The sequence below is a fragment of the Cnephaeus nilssonii genome, assembly GCF_951640355.1.
Source record: "Cnephaeus nilssonii genome assembly, chromosome: 17".
NCBI lineage: Eukaryota > Metazoa > Chordata > Mammalia > Chiroptera > Vespertilionidae > Cnephaeus > Cnephaeus nilssonii.
Window position 1 is genome coordinate 30,358,119 of NC_137088.1, and position 15,638 is coordinate 30,373,756.

The window sequence follows — 15,638 nt, forward strand, 5'->3', positions numbered from 1 at the left end:
GTTAAGAGCTTTACATGCTCCATCCTCATAACCCTTATTTTTTAACCGGAGAGAAAACGGACTTAAAGGAGGTTAAGTAACTTGCCCAGGTAATGCAGCGGGCAAATGAAGCTGCAAGGATTAAACCCAGACGTTCTGACTCGAGTATCTCTTAACACAGCGCCGGAATCGGTGGGTAAGGCAAGACCATGCAAAGCCGGTCACACTTCAGCGTCGGGTTGTGAAACTTACTGGGTGGCTGAAGGCCACGAACTGAGACCGCGGTGTCTCCACCTGTAAAATAGAGATAGCGACGCTACAAGTTTGGTGCAAAGGAGGAGCGCGATAAATGTGCTTCAAATGAGAAGACGCGGGTTCACACACTAGTGCTTGGGACTAGGAATACGCGAACTCATTCCGACCAATCGGTCCGCGAGGCTAGGAGCGGCGAAGCGAGACCCCGCCCCCGAGGCTCCGCCCCCCCCGCGCGCGCGGCAGGTGGGGCCCGCAGATCCTCTGTGCGCATGCGGGGACTGCCGTCCGCTCCCACCTCTAACCCAGGCTGAGAGTAGCTGCTGTTTCTCAGCGGACGATTCGTAAGGAGGCCCCCCGTGCGGTATCCCGTCGTTCTTCCTTCTGCGGGCCCTGGCCGTCCTCCCGCAGTGTCTAGAAAGCGTGGTCCATTCTCGTCTGCCTGCCTGACGATCCGTATAAGTACCTGTGGTTGACCCAATACTTGGCTGTCGAAAGTGCCGGCCCCCGCGCCGGCGTCCGCTGCAGCCGGGTGGGAAGGCTCAAGATGGCGTGCCTGTTGGAGACCCCAATCCGCATGAGCGTCCTCTCGGTGAGTGACCCGCCGCCGCCGCCGCCAGCCTGGGAGCTCGGGCCCGGCGCGCAGCATTCACCCCAAATGCCGTGCGCCTCTGGGGCACCACCCCTCTGGGGTCACCCCCGACTCTGCTTTGCGCGGGGCGGGGGGGAGTGAAGGAGGGGAGGCGGGTGTGCTAGACGGAACCCAGGCCGAGCCGGAGACGTCTCCAACTCCCGGAGCTCCCACCGGTGCAGGTTCTCGGTACGGCATCCAGCGGGCGGGGTGGTTGGGCGGACGGGCGCGGCTTGGGATTTGCCAGCGCTTCGCTGAGCGGTGCCGCCGCTTCTCCCGGGGCCGGGGGCTCTGCCCTGAGGCGCGGGGCGTGCCGGCGGCCGGGGAAGGAGCGCCCACCCTGCCCCCCGCGGCTTTAGGCGAGGAGAGGTGCGGGCTTCTTGTTCTCCACACCCTCCGAGCTGCCACGCCAGGTCTGTGTGGCTTCTGTCGCGTCCCAGCACCCGGGCGGGCACTGGCTGGAGCTTGCTTCTTGGCAATGGGGGTTTCCTATCACTTGCAACGTCTAGTGTGTGTAGTTCCTGAAGCCCCTTTTCTCTACTCTGGAGGTTGCAGCCCTGAGTCTAAAGGAAAGTACTTGTGTGCCTGGCATTTCTTTTTCCTTGAAGGGGGACTCAGATCTAGAAAAAGAAGGCAGATCCAATTTTCCTATGGTGGAAAGAAGGGAACATATTGACATGCCAGGAAGTAATACCTGGTGGTGGTTGGTGGTGGTGGTGGTGGTGGTGGTTTTAAGCTTAAACAAAACAGGGCTTTCCTTGTGTGGCGCGGGAGAGATCCAGGGCCAGAGGTGAAAGTTACTGGGCGATAACTTCAAAGGGTTTTTGCAACAAATGAGATCCGTCTAATTCTGAATGGTCCGTTTATCGATAGTCCCTTTGCTGTCTCTGGCTGGTGTACACTGGTTGGCCACCTTTTAGACTTGTGGTGGAAGTCAGTCTGACATGGAGAGGGTAGTTGGGTTATAGATGACTTGTCAGGTTCCTGGAGTCTGTGTGTGACTCCAACCGGTTTCTTTTCTCTTCCCCGACTTCTCCCACAAACACGCTCAGCTCTCCCTGAGCACAGGGCATTTGCTTATGATTCAGGGTTAGAGCCTTTTGGCGTACTGCAATTGATAATTTAATTTGGGGCTGTCTACAGGTTTCTCTCCTAATCCATTTTAGTAGTCCTTTTTCTTATTTTTAAACTGCAACTGGGAAATACTGTTCACCTAAGTATTGAATCAGATTGGCCCATTCCTCCACCGTTGACTGGAATATCCAGGAAATGTTTTGTGGGAGAGCAGGCCAATGACTTTCCCCTCATGTTTTTAAGAAGGTATGTGTCTGCCGAAACCGGTTTGGCTCAGTGGATAGAGCGTCGGCCTGCGGACTCAAGGGTCCCAGGTTCGATTCCGGCCAAGGGCATATGCCTTGGTTGCGGGCGCATCCCCAGTGGGGGGTGTGCAGGAGGCAGCTGATCGATGTTTCTAACTCTCTATCCCTCTCTCTTCCTCTCTGTAAAAAATCAATTATATATATATATATATATATATATATATATATATATATATATATAGTGTCTACACTGTTCTCAGTTCCCTTTTATTATCTCATTTATCTTTCATTTCACCCGAAAACTTCTTTACATTTTGTACATTGCCAACTTGTATAGTGCATACAGTTGAAATTTTTTATTTCACTCCCTCAGTAAATAGTTTCTGATTAATTTTATTCAAAACCTTCTTGAAGAATGTTCCCTACTTCTTGTGGGGATTTGCTTTAGTCCTAGTCTCACTGGGAGCTTTAAAAAAAAAAAGATTTTCACAGTCTCAAAGTCTGGTTTCTCTGGCTCAGTACTTTGCTGTCGAAAGTGCCACCTTCCCCTCCCCCCGCACTTTCTTAGAGCCTTGGGAAATCAGATTTTTGGATAAATGACTTAAACTGTCTAAACTCACTGATTATACTCAAGTGAAGACTGTTCCTTTCAAAGTACTACCTAGGACACCACCTTTTGAAATACAAAGTGCAGGTGGAACAGGAAATATTAATCAGAAAGTATCTTTAAAATAATTGATTCCCTGAATAGGCTACTTATTCTGCACCTGTAATATATACTGGAGAGAATGCAAGGATGAGAGCAAACATGCCCTTAGGGAGTTCAGTCTGAATGACTCTTTAGCTTGATAAACATACTTCAAGCAAGGGGCAAATCAAATGGTTTTAAAGGATTTTTATTAAGGCCTTTTTTACCTTCTCCCCTTTGAGAGATCTTATTCACTCTTATAACCTTAACTGTAATCACCTCATACCATATACATTGCCAGCCTTGATTTTTCTCCATCTGGTCTTACATCTTTAATTGTGTGGATGTTACCCATCACTTCCAACTAAGCACATTCCATCCCCTAAGAAGACTTGGTCATGATTTCCCATTTCTATTAATGATACTATCTTTAACTGATCACTTACTATAAACCCCTTGAATTATCTCGGACTCTTTCCCCTTTCATGCCCCTATATCTAATTAGTTCTTAAGTTTTGATGGCTCTTTATTCTTAGTGTTTCTCACATCTGTCTGTTCCCATGGTCACCCTTTCATTTTGTGCCTGCATTACTACAGTGTTCTCTCAAATATTTTTACTGTCTCTATTGTCTTATCCTCGCAGTTCAAGTTCATTCTCCACATTAAGTTTTCTATAGAGCACATTGGACATGCCACATCCCTGCTTCAATTTTTTAGTGGAATATATATAGACATATATAATATAGATATAGATATAGATATAGATATCAGAGAGGAAGGGAGAGGGAGAGAGACAGAAACATCAATGGTGAGAGAGAATCATTGATCGGCTGCCTCCTGCACAGCCCACACTGGGGACCAAGCCCACAACCTGGGCATATGCCCTGGTCAGGAATTGAACAATAACCTCCTGGTTCGTAAGTCAGTACTCAACCACTGAGCCATGTCAGCCGGGCTTTATTGGGTTTTTATTGCTGAAGGGCTGACATTTCATTTTCAGCTTTGGGTATAAGATTGTTTATCCTTCTATGTGAACTTTCTATACCATATAAACTGGCTTTCGCAAGTTGAAATGATCTAGGGTTCTTCTAAATCCCAGTAACTAATTGTCTGCCTGATGGTTTGTACATATGAATTATAGCTTTGTATAGATTTATTCATGTGATATACTTTTAGCTTTTGTCATTTTCCAGGCATGGTTGTTGGGTTTGGGAATACAGTGGTGAGCTACACAGATCTGTTGCTGCCCTTTTGGAGATTTTAATCTAATAGGGGAAATAGTTATCAAGTCATCCACACAATTCTTTGTGAATGGCTGTTAGTGTTATGGATGAAAAATATAGGGCGCTGTTACAAGCATGTAGCAGGGAAATCTGATCTAATGTGGAGGGCAGTGAGGAGTTAGGGAGGGTCTCCTTGAAGAAATGACAATGAGCTGAGTTCAAAGATGGGTAAGAACAAACTAGAAAAATAGAAGAACATTCCAGGCAAAGGGAACTGCTTTTGCAGAAGCCCCGTGCCTTTAACAGATATTCTATCTTCTTAGTAAATTAATTTCTTTTTCTTAATCCCAGTACTGTTTACAATACTATCTTGCATATACTAGGTACTCAATAAATGTCTGAACTATTTGTTTTGGGGGTGTTGAACAAACTCTTCAGCTCCTTCTAGGCTGCACCATGATCATCCATAACACTCTTTGGTTTTCACTTAGCATTATATCACCCTTTTCAACAAATTTATAAATTCTCTCATGTTTCGCAAACTTTTGGATGATTTAACATTGCGTTTTTTAAAACTTTATTTTGAAATAATTATGTATTCACCGTAAGTTGCAAAGATAGTACAGAGAGATTCCTGTGTACAGATTCCCCCATTGGTTACATTTAGCCAGGAAATTGATATTGGTATGTGTACAGGTCTTTATCATTTTATCACATGCGTATATTTGTGTAATCACCACCACAGTCAAGATACGGAATTAGTCTTATAATCACAGAGGTCTTCCCTATGCAACCTCTTTGTAGTCACACCTACCTACTCCCTCTTCCCCACTATCTAACCCCTGACAACCAATAGTTTCTTTATGTCTCTAACTTTGTCATTTTTTATAATGTTACATAAATGGAGTCCTATAGTATGTGACTTTTGAGATTGGCTTTATCACTCAACACAGTAGCCTTGAGATCTGCCCAAGTTGTTGTGTGTATCAATAGTTTGTTCCTTTTTATTGCTAAGTAGTACTTCTTAATATGGATGTATCATGATTTGTTTAATCATTCACCTGTTAGACCTTTGCAGAGTAAACTTTGATAATATTTTTTCTTTTGTTATGTAAGTGCCTGACTTACGCTTTGATTGCTGAGGCATCCACTTCAAAGAGGTATCCCCTTCAAGGACGCCTATCTTCTTCTATATATATAAAAGGCTAATATGCAAAGTGTGCCCTCGGGAGTTCAATTGGGAGTTCGATCGCTCACTGTGATGTGTGCTGACCACCAGGGGGTGGTGCGGAACGAAGGCCAGCAGCCAGGGAAGGGTGGCCCCTGCTGGCAGCTGGAAAGCCCTGATCAGCCCTGCTCGCCGGCCAGGCCTAGGTACCCTACCCATGCACGAATTTCATGTACTGGGCCTCTAGTTCCCAATAAACATTGTTAGCTGCAGGACTAGATAAAGAGACAGACCACGTCCCTCCACTGAGTGCCTTTATTTTAGATATTTTACTTGATCTCAATAACCAAACCTTTGAGTTGCTTGTTTTTATTCTTTCCAAGCTTTAAATTCGGTTTTTGTATTTTAAATTCATGAATAAAGAGTGAGCCAATGAAACCCTAGGCTCCCAGCCTCAGCTCCAATAAAAGCAGAACCCCAGACCCATGTGCACGTGTGCTTCCCACCCCCCATCTCATGACCTTGCAAGTAATGAAACCTTAGTTTTCTGATGGTTATTGCTGAAGGGCATCTTGCAACCATAATAAGACATAACTTTTGGTATCCCTGAGATAAATGTCCAAGAGTGCAATTGCTACATTGTATGATTTAGTTCTGAAAGAAACCAACAAACTTTTTTAGAGTGGCTCTACCATTTTATATTCCCACCCATAATGTCTGAGAGATCAGTTTCTCTGCACCCTCACCAGCATTTGATATTGTCATTATTTTAAAAAAATATGTTTTTATTGACTTTAGAGAAAGGAAGGGAGAGGGATAGAAACATTGATCTGCTGCCTCCTATATGTCCCCTACTGGGGATTGAGCTCGCAACCCAGGTTCGAACCTCGTCTTCTCGGTGCCTGGGTGGGAGCTCAACCAACTGAGCCATCTGGCTAGCTCTTTTAATAGATATGTAGTGATATCTTATTATGGCCTTAATTTACATTTCCATAATGATTAGTAGTGTAAAAAAACCTTTATTATTTATTTGCCTTCCATATTTTATTAAAATACGAATTAAATATTTCAGTGAAATATTTCTTCATGCCCTTTTGCCCACTTTCTAATTGGACTGTTTTTTGCCTGCTGAGTTTTGAAATTTCTCCATATATTCTAGGTACGTGTCCTTTGTCAGGTGCTTTGCAAATATTTTCTCCCAGCCTGTTACTTACCTTTTTATCCTCTTAACCATAGGTTAAAAATGAATTTTTATCTCAACCTCACACGTCATACAAAAAGTAATTCAAAATGGATCATAGATTTAATTGTAAAACAAAATAAAACTTTTAGGGGAAATAAAACAGGAGAAAATCTGCAAAACCTTGGGCTTGGTGAAGAATTCTTAGACATAATACCGAAGGTATGACCTATTCTTTTCAATTGATAACTGGACTTAAAAATGAAAATGTATGCTTTGTGAAAGACCCTGTTAAGAAGATGATTGTATTTTACTTTGATTATTTTGTAATTATTTGAGCGAGGCAAGGTAATGAAATGCTTTTGAAACGAAATGTAGGCTAATATGGACAGCTGAGGCACTTATTAATTTTAATTGCCTTCTTTACTGTTATGCCTTTTTGACAAGCAGCTATTAGAACTGTATAGTGTATTCCAACTCTGGATATTCCTTAATTTTGTTCTGTTCTTGATGACTATAAGTATTTTGTTGGACTCAAGCTGCATATTGATTTTCTCTTTACATGGACAACTGACAATAGTTAGAAAAGAGTTTTCTGTGAAGTTTTAAGCCAACTATCCTCTAAGCACAAATTTGGCCTCTCTTGGTTTTTATTTTATTTTAAATATGTTTGTATTGATTTCAGAGAGAGGAAGGGAGAGGGAGAAAGAAATAGAAATATCAATGATGAGAGAGAATCATCGATCACTGCCTCCTGCACGCCCCACACCCGGGATCGAGCCCGCTACCCAGGCATGTGCCCCAACTGGGAATTGCACTGTGATCTCCTTATTATAGGCTGATGCTCAATCACTGAGCCACCGTGGTCTGGCCATCTATTGGTTTTTATTAATACATGCTAAGTAAAATCTGGTCAACATATTTTAAAGTCTGCCATTAGTTTACTCTACAAAGCACCAAAAAGCACAGGGTATATATATGTCTGGAGATGGCGCTAAAAGAAATGAATTAGCATGAACTTCCTAATCTTTACTGGCAATGTGTGAAGAATGGGAGATGCTTATTGTGTTTCCAGACATCCTGCTGTCTGTTTAAGGAAAGAATGCCACCTGAATTTAGACAATAAGTGCGCAAGCAGTCTTTTAAGTTTTACCAAGAATTAGAATCATCTTCATGTTGAATCCCTTTTATTTCACTTGGAGATATAGCCTTCCTATTCTCTTCATTCTCAATAATTTTTGAAAAATATATTTTTATTGATTTTAGAGAGGAAGGGAGAGGGAGAGAGAGATATAAACATCAGTGATGAGAGAGAATCATTGAAAGGCTGCCTTCTGCACTCCCCCTACTGGGGATCGAGCAATCCAGGCATATGCCCTTGACCAGAATCGAACCTGAGACCCTTTAGTCCACAGGCTGATGCTCTATCCACTTAGCCAAGCCATTAAGAATTTTAAAATAGTGCTAGAGACCATGAATTTCAGTGATTTTGAGTTATCTTTTTTATTCCTGATTTGGTGGTTGTTTTGCAGTGGCTTTTGGGTAAAGATAGGGAATTATTGACAAACTTGCTTTCTGTAAATTGAAGAATAGCTGCCTTCACTGGACAGTTTTACTATGATCCTTGGGACCATTCACATAGGAATGAAAGGTATTTCAAATTAAGAGCTGTTTTGCAGAAACAGCCCCCACTTGTCTCTTTGATAAAGGAAAACTGTTTTGACTTCATTCCATAAAATCAGAAGAATAAAGAGTTAGCTTTATTCTCTGGTATATTCATAATACAGTTATTGGGAGAGGGGGAATGATGAGACTGGCATGCTTTCTATTAAAAATGAAAAGTTGGGAGCGTTTCTAACCACTGGGAAGAGTTTCTAGCCTTAGGATCAATTAATATTTGGAAGTCTTTACCACCTGGGAAATGATTATAGAACACATGGTTCTTTTGTTTTAAGAATATGTTAGGCTTTCAAAAAGCTGTAAGTGGTGACTGATTGGATAAGGGGAATGAGGAAAAGGAAAGTCATGATCATGATTAAGCATGATTACAGGATTTTTACCTTTAAACTAGGTCGTATCATGTACTGAGATGTTGAGGATTAGGAGAGGAATGTGTTAAGATAGAAGGAGGAAAAATGAGGTTTATTTTGGACATGCTGAGTTTGAAGTGTTTTCTGGACATCAATTTAGAGTTGCCAGTAGGCTGTTGGATATTCTGGAATATTTTCAATACCACCAAGCAATTCTCCAATTCTCTGTGGACACCAGCTGTGTGTTCTACAATTTCACGCAGTTCTGAATGATCTACATGCAGATCCACAGGTTAAAGGTTCAGTCCTACAGACTTCCACTTCAGACACCAGTTGCAAGTCCAGGTTGTTCTTCTGTACCTCTGACTGACCAGCTATAAATCAGAGGTTTCCATAAGTCCCTCCTCCGATTTGATCATTTGTTGGAACAGTTCATAAAGTTCCGGAAAACAATTACTTATGTGTAGTAGTTCATTATAAAGGATACAAATGAACAGCCAAATGAAGAGGTACATAGGGCAAGATCTGGAAAGGTCCCAGGTACAGGAACTTCTGTCCCTGTGAAACTGGGTTCTGCCACCCTCCTGGCATGTGGATGCTTTCAGCAATCTGGAAGCTCATCAGAGTTTATTCAATAATTTTTTATAGACCTTTACTCTTCCCCTTCCCAGAGGTTGGTGGGTGGGATTGAAAGTTCCAACTCCCTTGCTCTAGCCAGTTTGGCTCAGTGGATAGAGCGTCAGCCTGCGGACTAAAGGGTCCCAGGTTTGATTCTGGCCAAGAGCACATGCCCGGGTTGCGGGCTTGGTCTCCCCCCCCCCCCCCCCCCCCCGCCCCCGAGTAGGGGATGTGCACGAGGCAGCCAATTAATGATTCTTTCTCATCATTGATGTTTCTATCTATCTCTCTTCCTTCCTCTCTGAAATCAATAAAAAATATATATTAAAAAAGAAAGTTCCAACCCTCTAATCACTTGCTCTTTCTGGAAATAAGTCCCATCCTGAGGCTTTCTAGGGGCCTCAGCTTAATCATTCATTAGCATTAACTCATGTGCTCAAAAGGGGCTCCTTATGACTAACCAAAGACATTCATATTAGGAAATTCCAGTGGTTTTATGAGCTCTGTGCCAGGAACTGGGACAAAGACTCAATATATTTATTACACCACAGATACAAAGGGAATCATTATTTGAGAGTCATCAGCATATTTATCAGTGGTTATTAACCTTTTAAGGATAACAGTCTTAATACCTTCTTTCCCAGAAATATATGCATATGCCTAAAGAATCACATAATTTCTAAGTAAGGATTCCCTGAAACACACACATCAATCTTGAATTAACGATTCCTATTCTACCCATCCCAAAGTCAATCACAAAAACATAGCAAAATTTTGAAGTAATTTAAAATCATTTTGAAATGGTAAGAATTATAACAATATGGTTTAAAATTCATGTAAGGTATCATGTGGGATACTTGGCTCTGAAGAACCATAATCTGTTGCCCAGATTATGTCAGTGATCTTCCATGAGGTATACTATATCTACAGAAAGGTCTTTGTGCAGTAGATGTTTAGCAGGCCTGGGAGGCAGAGCTAGCTTAGGTACAGATCCAAGCTAGGACAAAGTAAGGCACTTGTGGGTCTGGGCACAGGCAGAGAGGACTAGATGGAGATCACAAGTGGCTCATGATTGTCTTAGGCCACAATGTGGGTGATGAATCAACAGCTCCTGATCCTATCTAATAAAGAGGGAATATGCTAATTGACCATCACACCCTCACAAAGATGGCGGCATCCACAGCCAATAAGGAGGGAATATGCTAATTGACTGCCACGCCCTCAAAGATGGTGACGCCCACAGCCACAAGATGGCGGCGCCCAGTCCCCCTCAGCCCCACCGGGATGGCAGGCGTGTGGCATGGCTGGGCCCGCCCCCAGGCAGGTCCAGCTGCTCCATGCGCCTGCCTCCAGAGTCCCCCAGTCCCTTCAGCCCCCCAGCCACCCAGGGCCGGCCCGAGGCGCAGACAAGCCTTGGATGGCGGCTGCCCAGCCGACGCCCGAGGCACAGGCAAGTATTGGATGGCAGCTGCCCAGCCGCCCAGGGCCGCCTGTGGCTCAGGTAACCAGGGCTGGCTGAGGCTTGCACTGCCGGCAGTGGCAGCAGCAGAGGTGTGATGGGGGCATCGCCTTCCCCTGATCGCCGGGTTGCCTCCCGCCCCTGAGGGCTCCTGGACTGTGAGAGGGGGCAGGCTGGGCTGAGGGACTCCCCTCCAGTGCATGAATTTTCATGCACCGGGCCTCTAGTGGTATTATAATAGGAAAGCTAATGTACCAATTGCTGAGAGTGGTGGGCTGACTCTGAGTCCAGCACCATGGATAGCTCCAAGCCAACTGTGTTTACTGCCTCTAAAAATCTGAAGCAAATAAGGCCTTTTAAAATCTGGAGACAGCAAGCCTGTCTGGGCAATACTACTTCTGAGGTACGCCATGAAAGATGGTATCCAGGATCTCTTAAATCATTACATGATTGCAATCTTGAGTAATTTAAACTATTCTTATGGTCCAGGACAACATCATACCCATGTCTGAATAGCCTCACTCTGTCATTCAGGATCGGGAAGTAGGCATTTGAATGCATCCTAGTGGATTTTCTGAGGTAGCTTATCATTTTTGGAGGCATTTCAATGAACCCAGCCAACCCAGAGAATATCTCAATCTTTGTAAAACTCCTCACAAACATTGTCACTCTAATGCCCCAGAGATGGTTCTTGCTCTCTTTGACATCCAGATTATGATGTTTTGCACCATACATCCTTACTTAGTTTATTTACTCTATATGTAGGGATGCCTTCTTGGCCCTCAGTCTTCAAACATTTCGGTCTACATTGGAGAGTGAATAAATAGAATTTAATGGTAAGAGGGAGTTTTAGAGGTTATCTAGATACATATAGTTCTTTGTGATTTGAACCACTGCAGCACCTGATTAGAAAGAAGCATGAATATAAATTGCTTTCAGTTCTTGTGACCACCAAAGCACGTTTATAATTGTCAGTATTGTGCCAGGACTATATTAATATTTTATTACTTTAAACACTCACTACAGAAAAAGTAAAGGCTACTCTTCATATTCCTTTTAATCTAATTGTGCCTAGTTTTTCTATTATGAAAAAAACTAGAGGCCTGGTGCACGAATTTGTGCACAGGTGGGGTCCAGCCAGCCCTCCCCAATGGGGGCCGATCGGGTCGGGCCACTGAGGGGGAGGGGTCACGGGTGGTTGGCTGGCCGGCTGCAGTGCGCATCATAGCAACTGGTCGTTCCAGTTGTTCTGGTGTTCCGGTTGCTTGGCTTTTATATGTATAGATTCCCTTTTGTGTGAGCGTAAAATTATGGAATCTTTGCCTGGAAGAAACCTGCAGATCATCTCTAGTTCATTCTTGTCTTTCTTTTTCAACAGGGAAAACAGAACCAGAGAGCTTGACTTGCCTGCTGTCCTATTAAAGTGTCAGTCAGATTTCCAAACACCTAAATTAAAAAAAAAAAAAAAATTGTGCACAGTCTTACATTTGAGAATTTTATTTTCAAACTTTATGAGCACTCATTTATTTACTATTTATTTTAAAATATGTTCTCTTAATATGTAAAGCCTGATTTTCAGTCTTAATTATTTATTGCTTCTTACCCAAGAAGATTAAGTTTAAAATTATATATTTAAGAATTTTCATGATTGTGTTTGTGAAATTAAAGCAGATTATACTCCAGGCATCTTGGTTGTCATAGGTATATTACATTCTATACTGATGGGACCCAGCCAACTGTGAGGTGCCATTTTATAAACTTTCCAAAGTTGCTAGAGGCTGCAAAAAAAGCAGGCTTTTGATTAATATGAGGGAGGAAAGGTGCTGTGAACCTATAGAAACACCAAAGAATGAATGCATGATTTAAAAAAATTAAGGATAAAAAAAGTTGCAAAAATACTATGTGATTGGTCTGAAAAAATTGAATGAAAATCCTAATGGGGTCAGAAGTTTACCAGAATACAAGAAGGAAAATAAAATAAAAACCCACCAAAATCTTGGGTTTTAAATAGTACTTGCATTTTGTTCTAATTTTTCCCCCTTTTGTAGGCCAGGGGAATTTTGGAGTATATTAGAAGGCCATAGCTGTCTGAAAGGAAAAGGTCGTTCTTTGTTGATGATATTATCCTGTTTGTATTGTTCCAGAAGGATGCAGATATTTTCCCTCAAAATCAGGAAATAATTGTGTAGCGATTACTTTTGTTTAATAGTGAAATAAGCCCTCTGGCAGAGAAATATTACCTATCACCAAAACTCTTCAAAGCAACAGTAGGTAGCAATATTTAGGATTTTGTGAGTTTAACTATCTCACCAGAACCAAAGAGGACATATGATTTAGAAATTAAGGCACAATTTAGTAAAATGCTGATATCAAAGTATTGATTTCTGATATGCTGGATTGTGGCAACCCTCAGCTCTATAGGGCCAAATACAAACACATCAAGTGTCCCTGGGCTTTAAAATGAATAATTGTGAATTTGGCATCTCAGAAAATTTTCAAAGTAACCAAAGGAAGCATTTGGGGGAAGAGGGGAAGGGACTGAGTTTTGGAGACATTAGAAAATCAAATTTTGGGGATGGGGAAGGGTTTCTGGAGCTCCCAGTTAACTGGAACATTAGCTATTTTAGTTAGTGGTTCCCAACTGTACCAGTCTTAACACCCTCTTTTTATTACATATTTTGTAGTACCAGCTAGTTTTTTCTGAAGTGAAACTCATAGATAAGTTAAGTATCCTCACATTGTAACTTTTTAAGAATTTACATAGTGCCCCAGTTGTATTAAGTAAGAAAAAGCAGGAAACTAATATATACCATTTAAGTAAATACACTGTTACTACTATTCTAGAAAGAAGTAATAAAGTAGTGATATATTTTCAAGTGTATGTAATTTGGCTATGAATATGACTGTACACTACAGACTAATATAGATATGATGAATGGTTACTTATCCTATCTAATAATAGAGTAGTATGCAAATGAACCATACCTCCACGACAAAATGGCGGCCCCCATAGCCACAAGATGGCAGCGACCAGTACGCTCAGCCCCGCTGGAGTCCCCCAGTCCCAGGGAGGGCTGCTGCTGAGAGCCGGGCAGCCCGGGTGTCCGGCTGGGAGGTGCTGGGGACCCCATGCTACCATCCCCTCCCAGAAGCAGCCCCTGGTGTCAGGCTGGGAGGCGTCTGACTCTCATGCTGCCATCGCCTCCCAGAGGCAGCCCGGGGTGTCCGTCTGGGAGGCGCCCGTGACCCCGCGCCGCCAACCCCTCCCAGAGACAGCCCCGAGTGTCCAGCTGGGAGGCATCCGTGACCCCACACCGCCAACCCCTCCCAGAGGCAGCCTGGGGTGTCCGGCTGGGAGGCGTCTGTGACCCCACACCGCCAACCCCTCCCAGAGGCCCCACGGGGTGTCTGTATGGGAGGCGTCCGCAACCCCACGCCGCCAACCCCTCCCAGAGGCCCCACGGGGTGTCTGGCTGGGAGGCATCCGTGCCCCCACACCGCCAACCCCTCCCAGAGGCCCCACGGGGTGTCTGTATGGGAGGCGTCCGCAACCCCACGCCGCCATCCCCTCCCAGAGGCCCCACGGGGTGTCTGGCTGGGAGGCATCCGTGCCCCCACGCCGCCAACCCCTCCCAGAGGCTGCCCCGGGGTGTCCAGCTGGGAGGCGTCCGCGACCCCATGCCGCCAACCCCTCCCAGAGGCAGCCCGGGGTGTCTGGATGGGAGGCATCCGCGCCCCCACGCCGCCATCCCCTCCCAGAGGCATCCCCGGGGTGTCTGGCTGGGAGGCGCCCGTGACCCCACACCGCCATCTCCTCCCAGAGGCAGCCCCGAGTGTCCAGCTGGGAGGCATCTGTGACCCCACACCGCCAACCCCTCCCAGAGGCAGCCCGGGGTGTCCGGCTGGGAGGCGTCTGTGACCCCACACCGCCAACCCCTCCCAGAGGCAGCCCGGGGTGTCTGGATTGGAGGTGCCCGCGACCCCACGCCGCCATCCCCTCCCAGAGGCCCCACGGGGTGTCTGGCTGGGAGGCATCCGTGCCCCCACGCCGCCATCCCCTCCCAGAGGCCCCACGGGGTGTCTGGCTGGGAGGCATCCGTGCCCCCACGCCGCCAACCCCTCCCAGAGGCAGCCCCAGGAGTCTGGATGGGAGGCATCCGCGCCCCCACGCCGCCATCCCCTCCCAGAGGCAGCCCGGGGTGTCCAGCTGGGAGGCGCCCGTGACCCCACGCCGTCATCCCCTCACAGAGGCCGCACGGGGTGTCTGTATGGGAGGCGCCCGGGACCCCAAGCCGCCATCCCCTCCCAGAGGCAGCCCGGGGTGTCCAGCTGGGAGGCGCCCGTGACCCCACGCCGTCATCCCCTCACAGAGGCAGCATGGGGTGTCTGGCTGGGAGGCGCCCGTGACCCCACGCCGTCATCCCATCTCAGAGGCCGCACGGGGTGTCTGGATGGGAGGCATCCGTGCCCCCACGCCGTCATCCCCTCCCAGAGGCAGCCCCGAGTGTCCAGCTGGGAGGCGTCCGCAACCCCACGCCGCCATCCCCTCCCAGAGGCAGCCCTGGGAGTCTGGATGGGAGGCGTCTGTGCCCCCACGCCGCCATCCCCTCCCAGAGGCAGCCCAAGGTGTCTGGCTGGGAGGCCTCCGCGACCCCACACTGCCATCCCCTCCCAGAGGCAGCACGGGGTGTCTGGATAGGAGGCGCCCAGGACCCCACACTGCCATCCCCTCCCAGAGGCAGCCCGGGGTGTCTGGCTGGGAGGCACCCGCGCCCCCAGGGAGCGAGTCAAGTACTGATGATTCTACCAAAGGAAAAGTTTAGAGAAAGAGAGGATAGAAAAGGAATAGAAGGAGAAAAGTAAGAAAGGACAAAAGATGAAACATCAAGAAAAAGAAAGAGAAGAAAAAAAGGAAGAAACAACCACAGGATATCACCTTTCCAAGTCACATGAAATTCCTGTTTAAGGAGTTTATTTTATGACTCTTTTAGTTTGGGTTTACATTTTTACTGTTTTGTCAAGACCACAGCAGGTACACTGTCCAATATGTTTTTTTAAAATAAATTTTATTGATTTTTTACAGAGAGGAAG

At 45.6% G+C, this 15,638-nt stretch overlaps 1 protein-coding gene across 2 annotated transcripts in view; it reads left to right on the forward strand.

The window, feature by feature from the left end:
- Positions 1-528: 528 nt before the first annotated feature.
- ARMC8 (armadillo repeat containing 8) overlaps positions 529-15,638 on the forward strand; it is an 88,532-nt gene continuing 73,422 nt past the window's right edge. For both annotated transcript variants that reach the window (XM_079794809.1, XM_079794810.1), the window contains exon 1: positions 529-823. In XM_079794809.1, the coding sequence (XP_079650935.1) occupies positions 779-823 (45 nt within the window). In that variant the 5' untranslated portion in view covers positions 529-778. The remainder of the gene's footprint in view (positions 824-15,638) is intronic.